General features: G+C 51.1%; 1 protein-coding gene across 2 annotated transcripts in view; it reads left to right on the top strand.

Annotated features, from left to right (window-relative positions):
* The window catches only part of BEAN1 (brain expressed associated with NEDD4 1), a 57,236-nt gene extending 49,019 nt beyond the window's left edge, over nt 1–8,217 (top strand). For both annotated transcript variants that reach the window (XM_039477717.2, XM_074402066.1), the window contains 2 exons: nt 3,290–3,440; nt 5,992–8,217. In XM_039477717.2, coding sequence (XP_039333651.1) covers nt 3,290–3,440; nt 5,992–6,331 — 491 coding nt within the window. In that variant the 3' untranslated portion in view covers nt 6,332–8,217. The remainder of the gene's footprint in view (nt 1–3,289; nt 3,441–5,991) is intronic.
* The last annotated feature ends 6,383 nt before the right edge of the window (nt 8,218–14,600 follow it).

Raw genomic sequence — 14,600 nt, 5'->3', positions numbered from 1 at the left:
AATGGGTACAGGAGGTTCCGCCTCAGAAAGTTATTGTGAGGACTAAACTGTCACAGCACCTGGCTAATGGGTAAATACATGCTCACTAAATGTGGCCATCTCCATCTCTTTCTCCAAGAAAACCTGCTCCCAGGCCACTGCACTAATGCCGGCTGTCCCTGCCTGCCTGCCACTATCCTGGCACCTCCAAAGCATTGTCCACAAGGCAACCAAAGTGACAGGACTGTGACCACTTCTCAATGGCTCCTCATCACCCTCAGGACAGAGTTGGCTCTCTGCCTGCCCACAGAGCCTTTCTGTACTCTAGCCAGACAGAGAGAGGAGCCACAAATGTTTGAGAATGAGATGAGGGTGGGGAAGGAAGGAAAAGAGTGAAGGAGAGAGGAAGGGAGGAAGGAAGAAAGGAGAAAGAGAGAAGAAACAGAGAGAAAAAGAAGGAAGGAAGGAGAAAGAAGAAAGAAAAGAGAAAAGGGAGAAAGAAGAGAGAGAAAGAGAAAGGAAAGAAAAAAAGAAGAGAGAGAAAGAGGAAGGAAGAGAAAGAAAAAGAAAATTCTATTCCATCCTGAGCTTTGAGAGAGGTCTGGTGGCTGACTGTCTCCTCTCACTTGCTGCAGTTTAGAGCAAGTGACTTCAGTCTCGTTCTCTTCATCTGGTGGAAGGGGCACCACCACTCTCCTCTCCCAGTGGGGTGTGAGGTAGATGAGATCACAGAGACTGAACAGCAGGTGCTCATGGGTGCCAATTCCTTTTCCTCCCTCTCCCAGAGCCTGTCAAGGGGCAGTGAACTTGGAGTGAGGCTAAATAATGAACCAAGGTATTGTTTAATTGGGGTAAAGAGGAGGTCTCACCTGTGAAGTGGGAAGCAGGGCTTCTGGAGTCCTAGACCATTTGGGTCTGTGCTGACGGGGAAGTCAGGAGAGAAGGGAAAAGAAGGAATTGGGGAGTTTAAATGAGGGGTGGAGGGTGCTGGTTTCTTTCCAGCTGTTCCTCAAGAGCTCTGCCCAGCTGGATGTCTCAGATTTGGGGTCTGAGCACCTTAGGGCAGCTTCAGTTTTCCCAAGATGCTCCCTCTGGAAGGTTGAAGAAAAAGCAGCCCAAGAAGAAAGGATAGATAGCAGTTTGCTTCTGCCCTAACAGCCCTCAGCGCTGCCCGCCCAGTCACCCCACTCAGATCCAGGAAGCAGCCCTGACTATCCCCCAGGGATCCCCGTGTGACCACCACACCTGCTGCCCTGCAGGTGGAACCCTCCCGTGAACCAAAAACCCTTCCCTAGCAATGTTGGCTAGTGGTGGGAAGGGGTCGCTGGCACCAGAGCCCAGCAGCCCAGGTTCAACTTCCAGCGTCACCTTGTTGCACTGTTGTCTTTCCTTAGTTTCTTCCCTAAGTCCTTCCAAAAATTCTGTCTCTCAGCTGATGCCCTGAACAGGGGAAACAAATCTTATTATAGCTCCTTTTTTATAGCATATGTTATTGACTTCATTTCTCCTAGTAGAAAAGTAGTGGGTATTCACTATAGAATACGTTAAAAATATAGACAGTATAAAGAAAGAAATAAGGATCATGATCCTGTCATCTGGACAGGGCCACCATCAACATGTTTGGAATATTGTCTTTCTTTCATTTTATTTTTTTATTTTTTATTTTTAGTCAGAGTTTCACTCTTGTTGCCCAGTCTGGAGTGCAATGCCACGATCTTGACCCGCCACAACTACAACTCCGCCTGCCAGGTTCAAGCGTTCTCCTGCCTCAGCCCCCCTAGTAGCTACGATTACAGGCATGTGACACCACGCCCGGCTGGTTTTTTGTTTTTGGCGGGTTTTTTTGCATTTTTAGTAGAAACAGGATTTCTCCATGTTGGTCAGGCTGATCTCAAACTCCCAACCTCAGGTGACCCTCCCGCTTCCGCCTCCCAAAGTGCTGAGATTACAGGCTTGAGCCACCGCGCCTGGAGTATTTGGAATATTTTCTTCTGAGAGCTTTCTCAGTGTCCATATACAGCCCAGGAATTGTACCTACAGATAGAATTTCATATGCAGATTCCTCCACTCACTATTATATGAAGAGTGGGAAAAGGAGATTAGGGGAGTGGAAAGAGCAGTCTTTGCGGTTATAGACTGCATAAATTCCAACTCCATGCTTTACCACGTGTGTGAGACTGGGCCTCAGCTTGTAGCGTGTAGAATGGGGATGGCAACTGCGCCACTCACAGCAGAGAAAGGTCATAGCTCCGCCCTTGAGGCCAAGCCCCACCCCCAGAGGGGAGGAGGCAGCTGGGAGCCCTGGGCTGGGGAGACCTCATGTATCAGCCACGTTTGCAGCCCCCCCACTCCCCCGTTCCCATCCAGGACTACACCTGTCAGAAACTAGTGGGTGGAGAGCTTAGAAAGGAGAAGCCAAGACACCCAGCTGCCCTCCGGCCCAACCACTCACTGTGTGTTGTCCTCCAGCAAGTCACGGGGCCTCTTGGAACCTCGGCTGTGGAATGAGAGGATTGTGCTCCAGCAGCATTTCCTAAGCAGTGTTTCTAGGTCTAAGAAAGGAAGAGTCTGAGGTCGAATGCTGGACATGCACAGTTAAATGTGTTTCTTAGATGCAGGACTTTTCAGAGCTTTGGATGTCAGAGGAGAATGCCTTGTGGGGAGTTGCCAGACTTAACCATAGATGCCCCTTTTTTAACCCAAGATACCTAAACGGAATTGAGTATGGTTGAGGTTGGGGAGGCCTGATCCCAGAGTTCTCTGCAGCCCTTGTTCCTTGCTATCTCCTCCCATTTTTCATGCCTAGCCTAACTCCACAGCTCAAAGCTCCCTGTTCACAGCACACACTTCTTTCTTATCTCCCTCCTTGGAAAGCCATTCAGTTCCCTCCTCCCTGCCTTCCTCTCTTCCCCTGGTTAATTCCTAGAAAAAACTCAGTTATAGCAGCCCCTCCTCCAGGAAGCCCTCCCTGACTTCCAGGCTGGTCAGACCTGCCTCTACTCCCACAGTCCCAGTACGACTTCTACCAAAGCTCACAACACACTGCCCAGTACCAGGCTATCCCCAAGGCAGGATGCCACCACACAGGGAGCTGGCCAGGACAGGGCCAGCTCTGCTTCCTCTCTGTATCTCGATCCCCAACAATGTCACCCATATTCTGGAGCGGTCACTGATGAATAAAGGCAGCTGTGCTTGGTGAGGACAGGAGTGGTCAGGTGGGGAATCAGAGCCTCCATGGCCTCAGGTATACCAATGAGGATGGTCCCTGGATCCTGGCCGAAGGCTGAGGCTGGTGGTCTGTTACCTGCAGTGTCAGACGGATACACGTACAGCCGCTCAAGCCGCAGGATGCGCTACGCCTGCAGCTCCTCAGAGGACTGGCCCCCACCCTTGGACATCAGCTCTGACGGGGATGTGGATGCCACAGTGCTTAGGGAGCTGTACCCAGATTCTCCACCAGGGTAAGGAGGCCATGTGGGCAAGGGGGGCATCAGAGGGTGGGGCCCTGGACACAAAGACCCCCCCCATTCCATCATGGGAAAGAGTGGCACCTTTCCACATAGTATAAAGGCAGAAGACATCTGCTCAGTGGGCACAGCCACCTCCTCCCCGCTCCTGACCAAGCAGGTCCCATTGAGGCAGTGTGACTTAGCAGATGTCACCTGGAAGTGCTAGAAAAGGAAGAGACAAGCCCAGCTCCTCAGACTGCTGAGCAGGTGTGCCAGGAATGCCCTTACAGTTTCTGGGGAGGCTCCGTAGCAGCTGTCCTGAGCTCGCTGAGGATCTGCTTTTCTGGGTGTCTCCCTGGAGGTGGGAGAGAAATTCACTGTGCTTCTATAAATAACACCAGGGACTAGGGCAGCAAAGAGGGGACGAGCCCATATGCTGACAGCTGATGGCCCCAGGTGCACTCACTATGGAAATTCCTTCTTGTATGATCATGAGCAAGTTACTTAATCTCGTTGTGCCTGCTTTTCCATTGTTGAAATGAAATGAAATGTCATTGTTGAAATGCCCGACGGGACTCATGAAATGACATAGAAGTGCCCGTAAAATGCTCAGCAAGGCAATGCCTCTTCTAACCAGTGGTGTCGTTAGTATTTCGAGGCCACAGGTGATAAACTGTCCGTGCTGAGGAGGATAAGGAGAGAGGATCAGGGAGGATGGGCTGACACAGGAAATCAGCCTTTGTCAAGGTGTGTGAGGTGCTTGAGTTGGGAGGAACTGGGACCTTCAGAGATGCAGGGGAGGGTGTCACCAGCAGAGGGCACAGATGAGCAAGGACCCGGAGGCAGCCCCGCTTCAGAGGGCACAGCTGGGTTTGACCTCCTCTCCCTTTCCCCTGCCCTGGCTTTGCAGTCAGACCTGCCTGGGTTTGAGCCCATCCTGGATGCTGCCCAGGTTGATGCCTTCGGGCATGTCACTGTGGCTCTCAAAGGCCCCATTTCTTTATGAAATAGGGACAAATAACCCTGCTTCCTGGGTTTTCCTGGGGAGGAAGAAGATACTGTGGGTGTCTGGAGATATGGCTCAGGGTTACCCTTGCTCCTAAGGCCATGGCCTGAGGACACAGGCACCTCCCCTAACCCCCAGGAGTCCAGCCTGTAGGGGAAGAGCCAACTAGGCCCCAGAGACCAGGAGCTGGTGGTCCCAGACCCAGGCCCCAAGGAGGCTGCCTTTACCGGGTGCAGTTCATCTAAAGGACAGGAACAGGTGGGGCTGCTTCTGATAGAGGTGGAGGTGCACAGATGCCCTGGGGGTGCCTGGAGCAGACTTCTCCCTGAGCCAGAGCTGAGATTGGGTTGGCCTCAGGTAGGAGAGCCATCCTGCTGCAGGCCTCCATTGTGGTCAGGCACCTCCCCCCAGGCTGGTTGGGGTCAGGGCCAGGACAGGTTGGGCATGCCTGAGGCAGGGGTGGGGAGGGGTGAGGAAGGTGGGGGCATGGCTGGGAAGACGGGTGATTTCTCCCAAAACACACACATGCACACATGCACACACACACACACACACACACACACACACACACACACCCCTGCTGAGACCTCCCAGGTGACAGGGGTCTGGCTGAGCCTGGGGTCTTTGTGGCCTCACCTGCAGCCACCAAGGCAGAGACTGGCCTTAGGGATTGAGACAGGTTTCTCTCAGAGAAGCGGGGTTCACAGAGCCAGAAGGAGGGAGTTATGCCCTCAGTTATGTCCTGGGGACCCCAGAGACAGCAGCAGTGGGAAGAGAAAGGGACAGACAGAGCTTGTGGCCAGGAGGAACCTGTGCCTGCCATCATGCCCACAGCCGTGGCTGTGTCCAAACTGCCCTCACGGCCCTCAAGCAGCCCCTCCCCATGGGAAGCTCTTCTCTGGGGGCCCTTTGGTCCTCTCTTGCCAGCTGCCACCAGGCAGACCACCCGTCAGTACTTGAAGAGGGAAAGGGTTCAGGGCCTCCACCATTCCCTGCTAGGAGACCCCCAGCCCTGTCCTCCACCTTGCCCTTCCACCTTCACCCCTGCCCCAGGAGCACAAGCAAGGGTGGTGCTGCCAGTCCTTTCCAGGGCAGTGGGTGCTTTTTGGCTCCACATCTGTGGGTTCAGAGGGGCCCCAGGACTCTTTCCTAAACCTAGAAGGGGAACTTTTGGAGTGGCTGGAGACCAAGGGGTGTCTGGCAGCCTGAGGTTGGACCTACCCCGCCTCCACACACCCAGTGCACTGCAGGGAGAGGCTCGCTAGACAGTGACCACTGCTGTTTCGAGGCACTGGAGACTTGGCCATTCTGTGTTGAGTTCATACTGCACATGAGGGCTCAGTCAGGTCCCAAATCCAGGTCCTAAGGGTTCTTGGGCCCCCTCTGGAAGTAGAGGGAGGCAGTAGAGTTTCACTGGAGCCAGCGTGGACAAGGCCCACCCTGGCCCATAGCCAGGACAGCTTGTCACTGCAGAGAGACCCCCCCGCCCCCAGGCCTTTGGGAGAGACCCAGCCCTAAGGCCTAAGCGGGGCACTGAGGGAGCCTCTTCTCTTGTAGCTACGAGGAGTGTGTGGGGCCAGGGGCTACTCAGCTATATGTCCCCACGGACGCACCGCCACCCTACTCGCTGACCGACTCCAGCCCCACACTGGATGGCACCTTCGACTCAGGCAGCGGCCACAGCCCCGACCAACACCAGCAGGAGCAGAGGAGCCCAGGCCAGAGTGGCCTCCGCACGGTCTCCATGGACACGCTGCCCCCCTATGAGGCTGTGTGTGGGGCTGGCCCCCCATTGGGCCTGCTGCCACTACCAGGCCCAGGACCAGGGCCAAGGGGCTCACAGAGCTCACCCACCCCAACCCGGGCCCCAGCTTCCGGCCCAGAGAGAATCGTATGAAGGACCCAGCCGGCAGGGTCCTGCCGGTCCCTATGGGCTGAACCACATTCTTTAGGCGCACAAAGGCGTGCACATACACATAGAGAGAGATGCACACATGACTCATACACACACATAGACCAAACTTGTGTACACACAGACATCTACACTGACATGCCCCATGCACACACACAGATCTAGACATGCCCCATGTGTGTAGACACGTGCACACAAACAGGCCCGCCACAAACACAAAACCCACCTGCAAAGGTTTCATGGAACACGGAGCTCTCTTGACCTCCCCTCCCTCCTCCCAGCCTATGGGTGTGCCTCTGTAAACGGAGCTGTGGGGAGAGAGGTGACATAGGAAGTGGGACTCTCTCTTCCCTCTCCGGGCCCGTTTGCCCCTACCCTCGCCCAGCAAGCTGTGCCCAAATTCTGATTCTGCCTCTGGAAACTGCTGGACCATCCAAGGTCAGCTGCCTGTCCTGATCCCTGCCCAGGGCCAGCTCGTTCTCCTGGAAGGTGGGACAGGCCCCAATGAGGTTCCGCTGTGCGCTGTGCCTATCTCTCGATTCCAGGGCAGAAGAGCCCACCACATCACCATCCTGCCACTTACAAGGTGGGGAACCCAGGTCTGGGGGCTCAGGTGCAACCTGGAGGCCCTCACAGCCCACCAGGCCCCCTCCCAAGCCTGGTACCCTCAGTCAGGTGGTGCTAGTGGAGCTATCTCTGAAGCTGCAGGCCCCAGGTAGGTGGGCAGGGCCCTCCGTGGGTGTGTGGTGGTGGTTCCCTCATCAGTCCGGCCACTGCCCAGGACTAAGGGTCTTCAAGGAAGATGAGGCCATTGCCCTTCTCCAGGTGGCTTCACCTCAGTGCTGCCTGGGCACCTCTCTGAAGCAGAGAAGTGGCCCCTTGCTCAGTCCCTGTCCGGCCAACCACTGTGGCCTGCACGCAAATGGGTCAGAGCCAGACCCCTGAGCTGGTGCTGTCCTCCTAGGTGGCCGCTCATAGCTGGGGATGGTGAGTGGACGTGTTCTGGCCTTGCCCAGGTGGGTGTCTGCAGAGACAACATGAAGGGGATATGTTCCCTATCAATACCACCTTACTACCACAAGAGGACCAGTAGGCTACTCCGCCTTGCTGCCACGGAAGGGAATTTGTAGGGTCAGCCTGGCTGTAGAAAGGCTGGCTCAGATCTTGGCAGAGAAACCCCAGAGATTTCCATCAAAGATCACGCAGGTCATGGAGGTGATTCCCGAAGACCCAGCCCACCGAAGGTGGCAGCCACGCATCTTTGAGGAGTGTCTCCGCCAGCATCGACAGCGGCCATCACCCTGCCTCCCTCCCACCTCTCGTCCCCCATCATTAAACAGCAGCACCCTACCCAGCCTCCTCACATTTCCGTTCCTCCAATGAAGGGCTAAGACGATTTAATAATCTCTTTCTCAAGAGGGGTGGCAAGGATGGCGATCTTGAATTTTATTTTCTGTAGAGAGAGCACTTCTGGAGCGGAGCTGAAAGGAATCCACCCAGAGGCTCTGTAGCATCCTGCGTGCAGCCTCCCTGGAGCCCCAGACTCCAACTGGGGGAGGGGCTTGTTTACAAGTTGTTCTGACCACCTTAGCGGTGTACTGTTTTCTAGGCAAAAAATATCTTGTCTGTTGTACTGCATAGCCTTTAAAATGCACTCCAGGAATGAGACTCTTTTAAGAAACACATCCTGCTTCTGCAACTCTAGAGTGTGCTGGGGGGAAAAAAAAGGATAAAAATTCCTACCTACTCATCAGTGTTTGAAGGATGGAGCTGAATGGCTTTTCTTGTTCCTGGACCAGGCAATCAACAATGTATCTTTTCTGTGTTCAAAATAAATATATCATATCAATAAAATGTAGCAAGAAGTAACACTTTGCGAGAGTGCCTAAGGGTTTGTTTTGGTTTTGTTTTTTGTTTTTTCTTCAGACAAGGACTCATTCCACTCACTGGCCTAGGCTGGAGGGCAATGGCTTAAACATAGCTCCCTGTAGCCTTGAACTCCTGGATTCAGGTGATCCTTCCACCTCAGCCTCCCAAGCAGCCCGGACTACAGGCATGCACCACCACACCCAGCTAATTTTTGATTTTTAGCTTTTGTGAAGACAGGGTCTCACTCTGTTGCCCAGGCTAGTCTCAAACTCCTGGTCTCAAGTGATCCTCTCGCCTCAGCCTCCTGAATAGGGTTTATACCTTTTGAAACTTGTAAGGAAAGGAAACACTAAATCGCAACAAAAATACACCTCCAGCTAACAATCCCTACCCATTACCTCTCAAGATTAAGCATCACTGAAGTCTTGTTATTTCCCAGTTGATGTGGGTATCTGGATAGTCAGTGCTTTACAGGAGTTATCTTTTTTTTTTTTAACCTCACTGCAAGTTGGTGTCATTTCTCTGAGACACAGCTGGTGTAATGTCACGAGGATGGGCCGTCAGCGTCAGGACCTGACTCTAGGAACTTCAGAGACTGCATGTTTTACTCTAACAGTGGCTGCTTGTAGCATCCTGATGGTTGGCTTGTACTATCAGGAAAGAGAGGAAAATGGCAATGAGACTGAAATGAGCTGCCATCTCATCCTCGGCAGGAATTCCCCTCTTCCTTTCCATGCCCTCCACAAGACCATGGCTTTGGTTATTGATCTCTTAGCAGACAGCGCCTGGTCCCCTTCCTCTGTCATATTTCCCTCCCATCAGAACCAAAATAGAACCCACTAGTCCTAGACCCCCAAGTGCCTTGAAAGTGGGATGCAATCCCAAAGGAGGGTGCAGCAGGGGGAAAGACTATCAGATAGGCTCGTCCTTCTGGTTTTTCAGCCCATGTCCCTGCTGGACAGGACAAGGCTGGCTCTGCTGCGCCCACCACCCCCACTCTGAGCCCACACTGCCACCTGCCGGCTCCCTGCTGCCACTGTTCAAAGTGAACAAGTAAGGTCTTGAAAAATGAGGAAGCCTCCTTTTCACCTTGAAACACGCTACCCACTCATAATTGCAGACAAAACCCATTATTTTGATCCTGGGTTTTTCTTCCACCTTGAGATGTTCCATAAGGTTTTACTCATTCAAGTATTCTATTTTCAGAGCTAAGCCCTGCACCACCAGCATCTCTCTCTGGACAGAGCCTGACACTTCTGTCCCCCTCTCTGTATGCAAAATAACCATTCCTCTGTTTTGAACACCACTAGGCATGGCTCTGCTGCCACCTCCATGCTCTGGGGTTCCACCTCCTGGGCATGAACGAGAAACTTCCACAGTGATGGCGTCCAACCACGTGCTGCCCCCAAACTGAACCATGCCACACAGACACCCCGCTCCCACCGCAAAGACTCAGGATCCCACAGGCCTTTGGGACTGTCATGCTCTTGGCTTTTCCGGCTCCTCTATCCATGCCATGCCCTGTGCTGTGGTGTGTTGCATATGGCACCACATTCGAGGTCCTTTGCACATTCCTAAGGAGATGCCTACTGTCTGTGCCAGGGGCCAAGGAGAGCACCCTGGGTGCCCAGACTCATCAGAGGCCCAAGGAGATGGAAGGAGAAGCTGCATCACAGGACGATGGGGACAGGGACATCAGGGCCAGACCCTGGGATGAGGATGTGGGTGTGAGCTTTTGGTAAGGGACGTGATCCCAGGAGTGCCAGATAGAGTGAGACAGGAAACAAGGAAGGCAAGGAAGCCAGTAAGAGGTTCACCAAGTGGGTCACCACTGCAGGCCACTGAGCTCAGTCCCACTGGTGACTCTGAGAGACAAAGCAGAACGCATCCTTGAAGCGAGCCCACCTTAAGGTGGGGGAGATGGGTCGTTTGTACCCTGACACTCAGCAGACATTTCTGGAGGCTGCCCTTTGGAGAATGTTCATTCCTGCCCCTTGTGGAGGCCAAACATGCACACAGGTGGGTACATTCGGACATGGCACATGCACATACACATGCCCTTAGTCATTCCTCACTGGGATCCCAGCAGAGGGCATCCTCCTTCAACCAGGGCCTTCTCTATGCAGTGGCAGGCGTCACTAACCCAGGGACAGCCCCTCAGGCTTCCCATCTGTGAAATGGAAAATATTAAATAGGTGAAGGTCCCTTCAGGGCACACAGCAGGTGCTTAATGAATGTTGGTACCTGCCTTTGCTCTCCCTGAAGCTGAGCATATAACCACACCACTTTCAGTCCTTAAGACCAAGGAGGAGCCACAGGCTAGAAGGATTTAAAAGCTCTGACTCCATCTCCATCCTAGTCAGAGAGAGCCATCCACTAAGACAGCCTCTACACAGGCTTTCTGAGACACAAATCAGGAAGCAGCAGGCACTGGGAAGCCCAGGGCACGCTACTTAATCACCCACTCCAACTATCCATCCAACTATCCATCCATCCCTGCCTCCCACCCTCCCTCCTTCCCTTTATCCATCTATCTATCCTTCCTTCCTTCCATCCATCCCCACCTCCCACCCTCCTTCCCTCCTTCGATCCTTCCTTCCTTCTATCCAGCCCCTTATCCATCCAACTATCCATCTACCCACCATCCATCCATCTACCCACCCACCATCCATCCATCTACCTACCAACCGTTCCTAATCATTTAGCACAACATCTGACAGCCCACAGCCAAGCTGGAGAGCTGTCAGGATGTGCAGCATCATGGGGCAAGCGAGGGAGCAACACCCCAGCCACAAGCCTCCATCAGGAACATCAAAAACAAGTGGGGTCAGGGGCAGTGGCTTATACCCGTAATCTCAACACTGGGAGGCCAAAGTGGGAAGATCACTTAAGCCCAGGAGTTTGAGACCAGCCTGGACAACAAAGCGAGACCTTGTCTCTATAAAATTTTTTTTTTAATTAGTCAGCCATGTAGTCCCAGCTACTCAGTAGGCTGAGATGGGAGGACTGCTTGAGAGATTAAACAGCTCACATCAGCTTAATTTTCTGCACAAAGATTTTAATTCATGTATTCATGAATTAAAGAGCTCAAGGCTGCAGTGAGCCATGGTCACACCACTTCACTCCAGCCTGGGTGACAGAGTAAACCCTGTCTCTTAAAATAAAAATAAATAAGTGAAAAAAAAAAAAAAAGGCAGACCTGGAGGCAGAGCAGGTCAGCAATCTCAGGAGAAGGATGAGGCAAGAGGCTGCATCAGCTTGGAACCACGAGGGCCACTCCAAGGCATATCCCCCAGGGTCCTGACCTGCAGCAAAGGAGCCTGGAAGAGCAATTTAGGCCAAGGATTCCAGGGGCAGGCTAATTATTTTCTTTCTTTTCTGACCATTAACATAATAAGCATGCTTATCTCCAAACCAAAACAGCTTTTGCTCTCTTCACTAAGCCTGCTCCTCCCGCATTCCCCATCTGGGTAAATGAGTCCACCATCTACTCAAATTCAATGCAGATGTCATCCTTGACCTCTCTCTCTCTCTCTCTCTCTCTCTCTCTCTCTCCTCTCTCTCTCTCTGTGTGTGTGTGTGTCTCACCCTCGCCCTTGCCCTCTCTCCCCTCCCCTCGACATCCTTCATCCAATTCCTAGCTCCTTTCATAACAGAGTCTGAATCTGACTCCTTCCCACCTCCTTCCACAGTAACCAAATTCACCATCGTCTCTCACTCACATCCCTGGAGGCTGCCAGCCTTCTGCAGCCTGTGCTCCACCCAAATGCTGAATGCCGAATGCCGGAGGATTTTGTTAAAACCTACGTTAGGGCTGTGCACGGTGGCTCCTGCCTGTAATCCCAGCACTTTGGGAAGCGGAGGTGGGAGGACGGCTTGCGTCCAGGAGTTTGAGACCAGCCTGGGCAACATAGAAAGACCCCATCTCTATGTATAAAAAAAAAATTTTTTTTAATGTAAAAAAAACAAAAACCTACATTTGATCATGACCCTCATCTCATCTGTTCAACTCCCTCCAGGGGTGCCTGAGGCCATATCAAGTCCCAGGCTCATCCCCTCACTTCCCCTCTGAACTCATCTTGGGTCCCTTCCCTATTGTCTACTGTAGCCAAAAACCACCCCAGCTTCTGCTAGGTTCTGGAACATGCTGAGCCTGGCTCTATTCCCAGCCTCTGCACAAACTGTTCCCTCTGCTCTGTCCCCCTACCCCACCCTGCCATCTTCTCTTTCTTGTTATTCACATTTCCCCTTAAATTTCACCTTCTCAGAGAGCCCCCCCACCGACCAACCATCTCTCTATCACATCAGCTTAATTTTCTGCACAAAGATTTTAATTCATGTATTCATTTTCCATTTACCCCCATTAGAAGATAAGCTCCATGAGATCAACTTCATCTTGTCTCATTCACCAGTTTCCAAGCATCCATCATATTAAACCATCAAATGAGTAGAAAACTTAGAAAGTACAGATATGGAAACAAAAACAAAACATTACCATCATTTCCACCATTCAGAGATACCCAGCGTTACTATGTTTGTGCAGTTCCTCCAGTCTTTCTTCCATATACACATATATTTAAAAATTGAGACTGTAATATTTACAGTATTGTGCTCTGCCTTTATTTCCTATGAAGGGCGTTAACTAATTTTAGACCAAGAGAAAGTTGCAAAATAGTGCAAAGAACGCCTTCCACCCCTCACCCTGCTTCTCTTGAAGTTGACATCTTATGTAACCATAGTATAATGATCCAAAACAGGAAATTAATATTGAAACAATGTTATTAACTATACTACTAACATTGTTTAAGTTTCCCAGTGTTCTGTTAATATCCTTTCTCTATTCCAGGAGCCTATACAGGATCCCACATTGCATTTGTATATTTTCCTTTGTCTCCTCCAGTCTGTAATAGTTATTCAGTTTTTGCCTCGTCTAACATGACCTTGATGCTTTTAAAGAGTTTTTAAAAATCAGTTATTTTGTTGAATGTCCCTCCATTTGAGTCTGTCTGGTGCTTTCTTACTACTGGAGTCAAGTATGCATTTCTGGCAAGAATACCACACCAAAAAAAAAAAAAAAAAAAGCTGCCAGGTGCAATGGCTCACACTGTAATCCCAGCACTTTCAGAGGCCAAGGCAGGCAGATGACTTGAGCTCAGGAGTTCGAGACCAGCCTGGGCAATGTGACAAAAGCCCTACTCTACAAAAAATACAAAAATTAGCCAGGCCTGGTGGCACACACCTGTAGTCCCAGCTCCCCAGGAAGCTGAGGAAGATCCCCTGAGCCCAGGAAGTCGAGGCTACAGTAAGCTGTGATTACACTACTGTATTCCAGCCTGGGCAACAGAGCGAGACCCTGCCTCAAAAGGAAAAAAAAAATATGATGCTGTGCCCTTCTCAGAGCATCTTCTTAAAGACTTCATGATGTCCTACGTCTTACTACCTTGATCGCTTATTAAGCTGGTATGTATAGCGTTTCCAGCTCCACTGTTAAATTACTTTTGCTCCCTTTTAACTTGATAAATATATAAATATATTGGGGAAACTACACAAATGTTTCTCCTCAAACTTGTCCACTAATTTTCATATTGACAGGTAAATCTTGTCTGTGATCTTTTTAACTGTGGTGTTTGTGTAATGGCAAATCTGTTTCCCTCTTGCCTTTTACATGTATTAACTGGATTCTTTATAAGGAGGCACTCCCTTTCTTTCCTACTTATTTCTTCAATTATTTATATCAGCATGGATTCGTGGATATTTATTTTAGTCTATGTGTTAGAATCCAATACTATCACAATTTATTTTGTTCCTCAGTTTGTTCCTCAAACTGTTCTAACTTTGGCCATTAGGAACTTCAGGCAAGCTCCTAAATTCCCTTGACATGGTTCCATTGAACCCCCATCCCCTGCACTTTCTTTCTGGCAACACAAGATATTCCAGGCTCATCTTGTCACTCCCCTGCGGCATCTCTGGAATCGACCACATCTCCTAGGAGCCCTGGTTCCTTTTACAGGAGAATGGTGTTTAGAGACCAAGATCTGGGTAGCAGGTGTGCTCACTGTTACCGGGTGTCATCACTTCTAGATCCACTCAAGACAGAGCCAGGAAACATAGGTATGTGTACTAACCACACATAAACACACACATACATCTATATTTCCATATTTGTCTGTATATAGTTTTATTTATTATTTGTTTAGAGACAGGGTCTTGCTTTGTTGCCCAGGATGGAGTGCAGTGGTGCAATCACAGCTCTCTGCAGCCTTGAACTCCTGGGCTCAATCTATCCTCTCACCTCAGCCTCCCAAGTACAGGAGCACACCATCACACTTGGCTAATTTTTGTAATTTTTGTAGAGATGGGGTTTTGCCACGTTGCCCAGGCTGAT

Source organism: Saimiri boliviensis, chromosome 1 (genome assembly GCF_048565385.1).
Source record: "Saimiri boliviensis isolate mSaiBol1 chromosome 1, mSaiBol1.pri, whole genome shotgun sequence".
NCBI classification, from domain to species: Eukaryota; Metazoa; Chordata; class Mammalia; order Primates; family Cebidae; genus Saimiri; species Saimiri boliviensis.
This window is presented reverse-complemented; position numbering and strand designations above follow the sequence as displayed.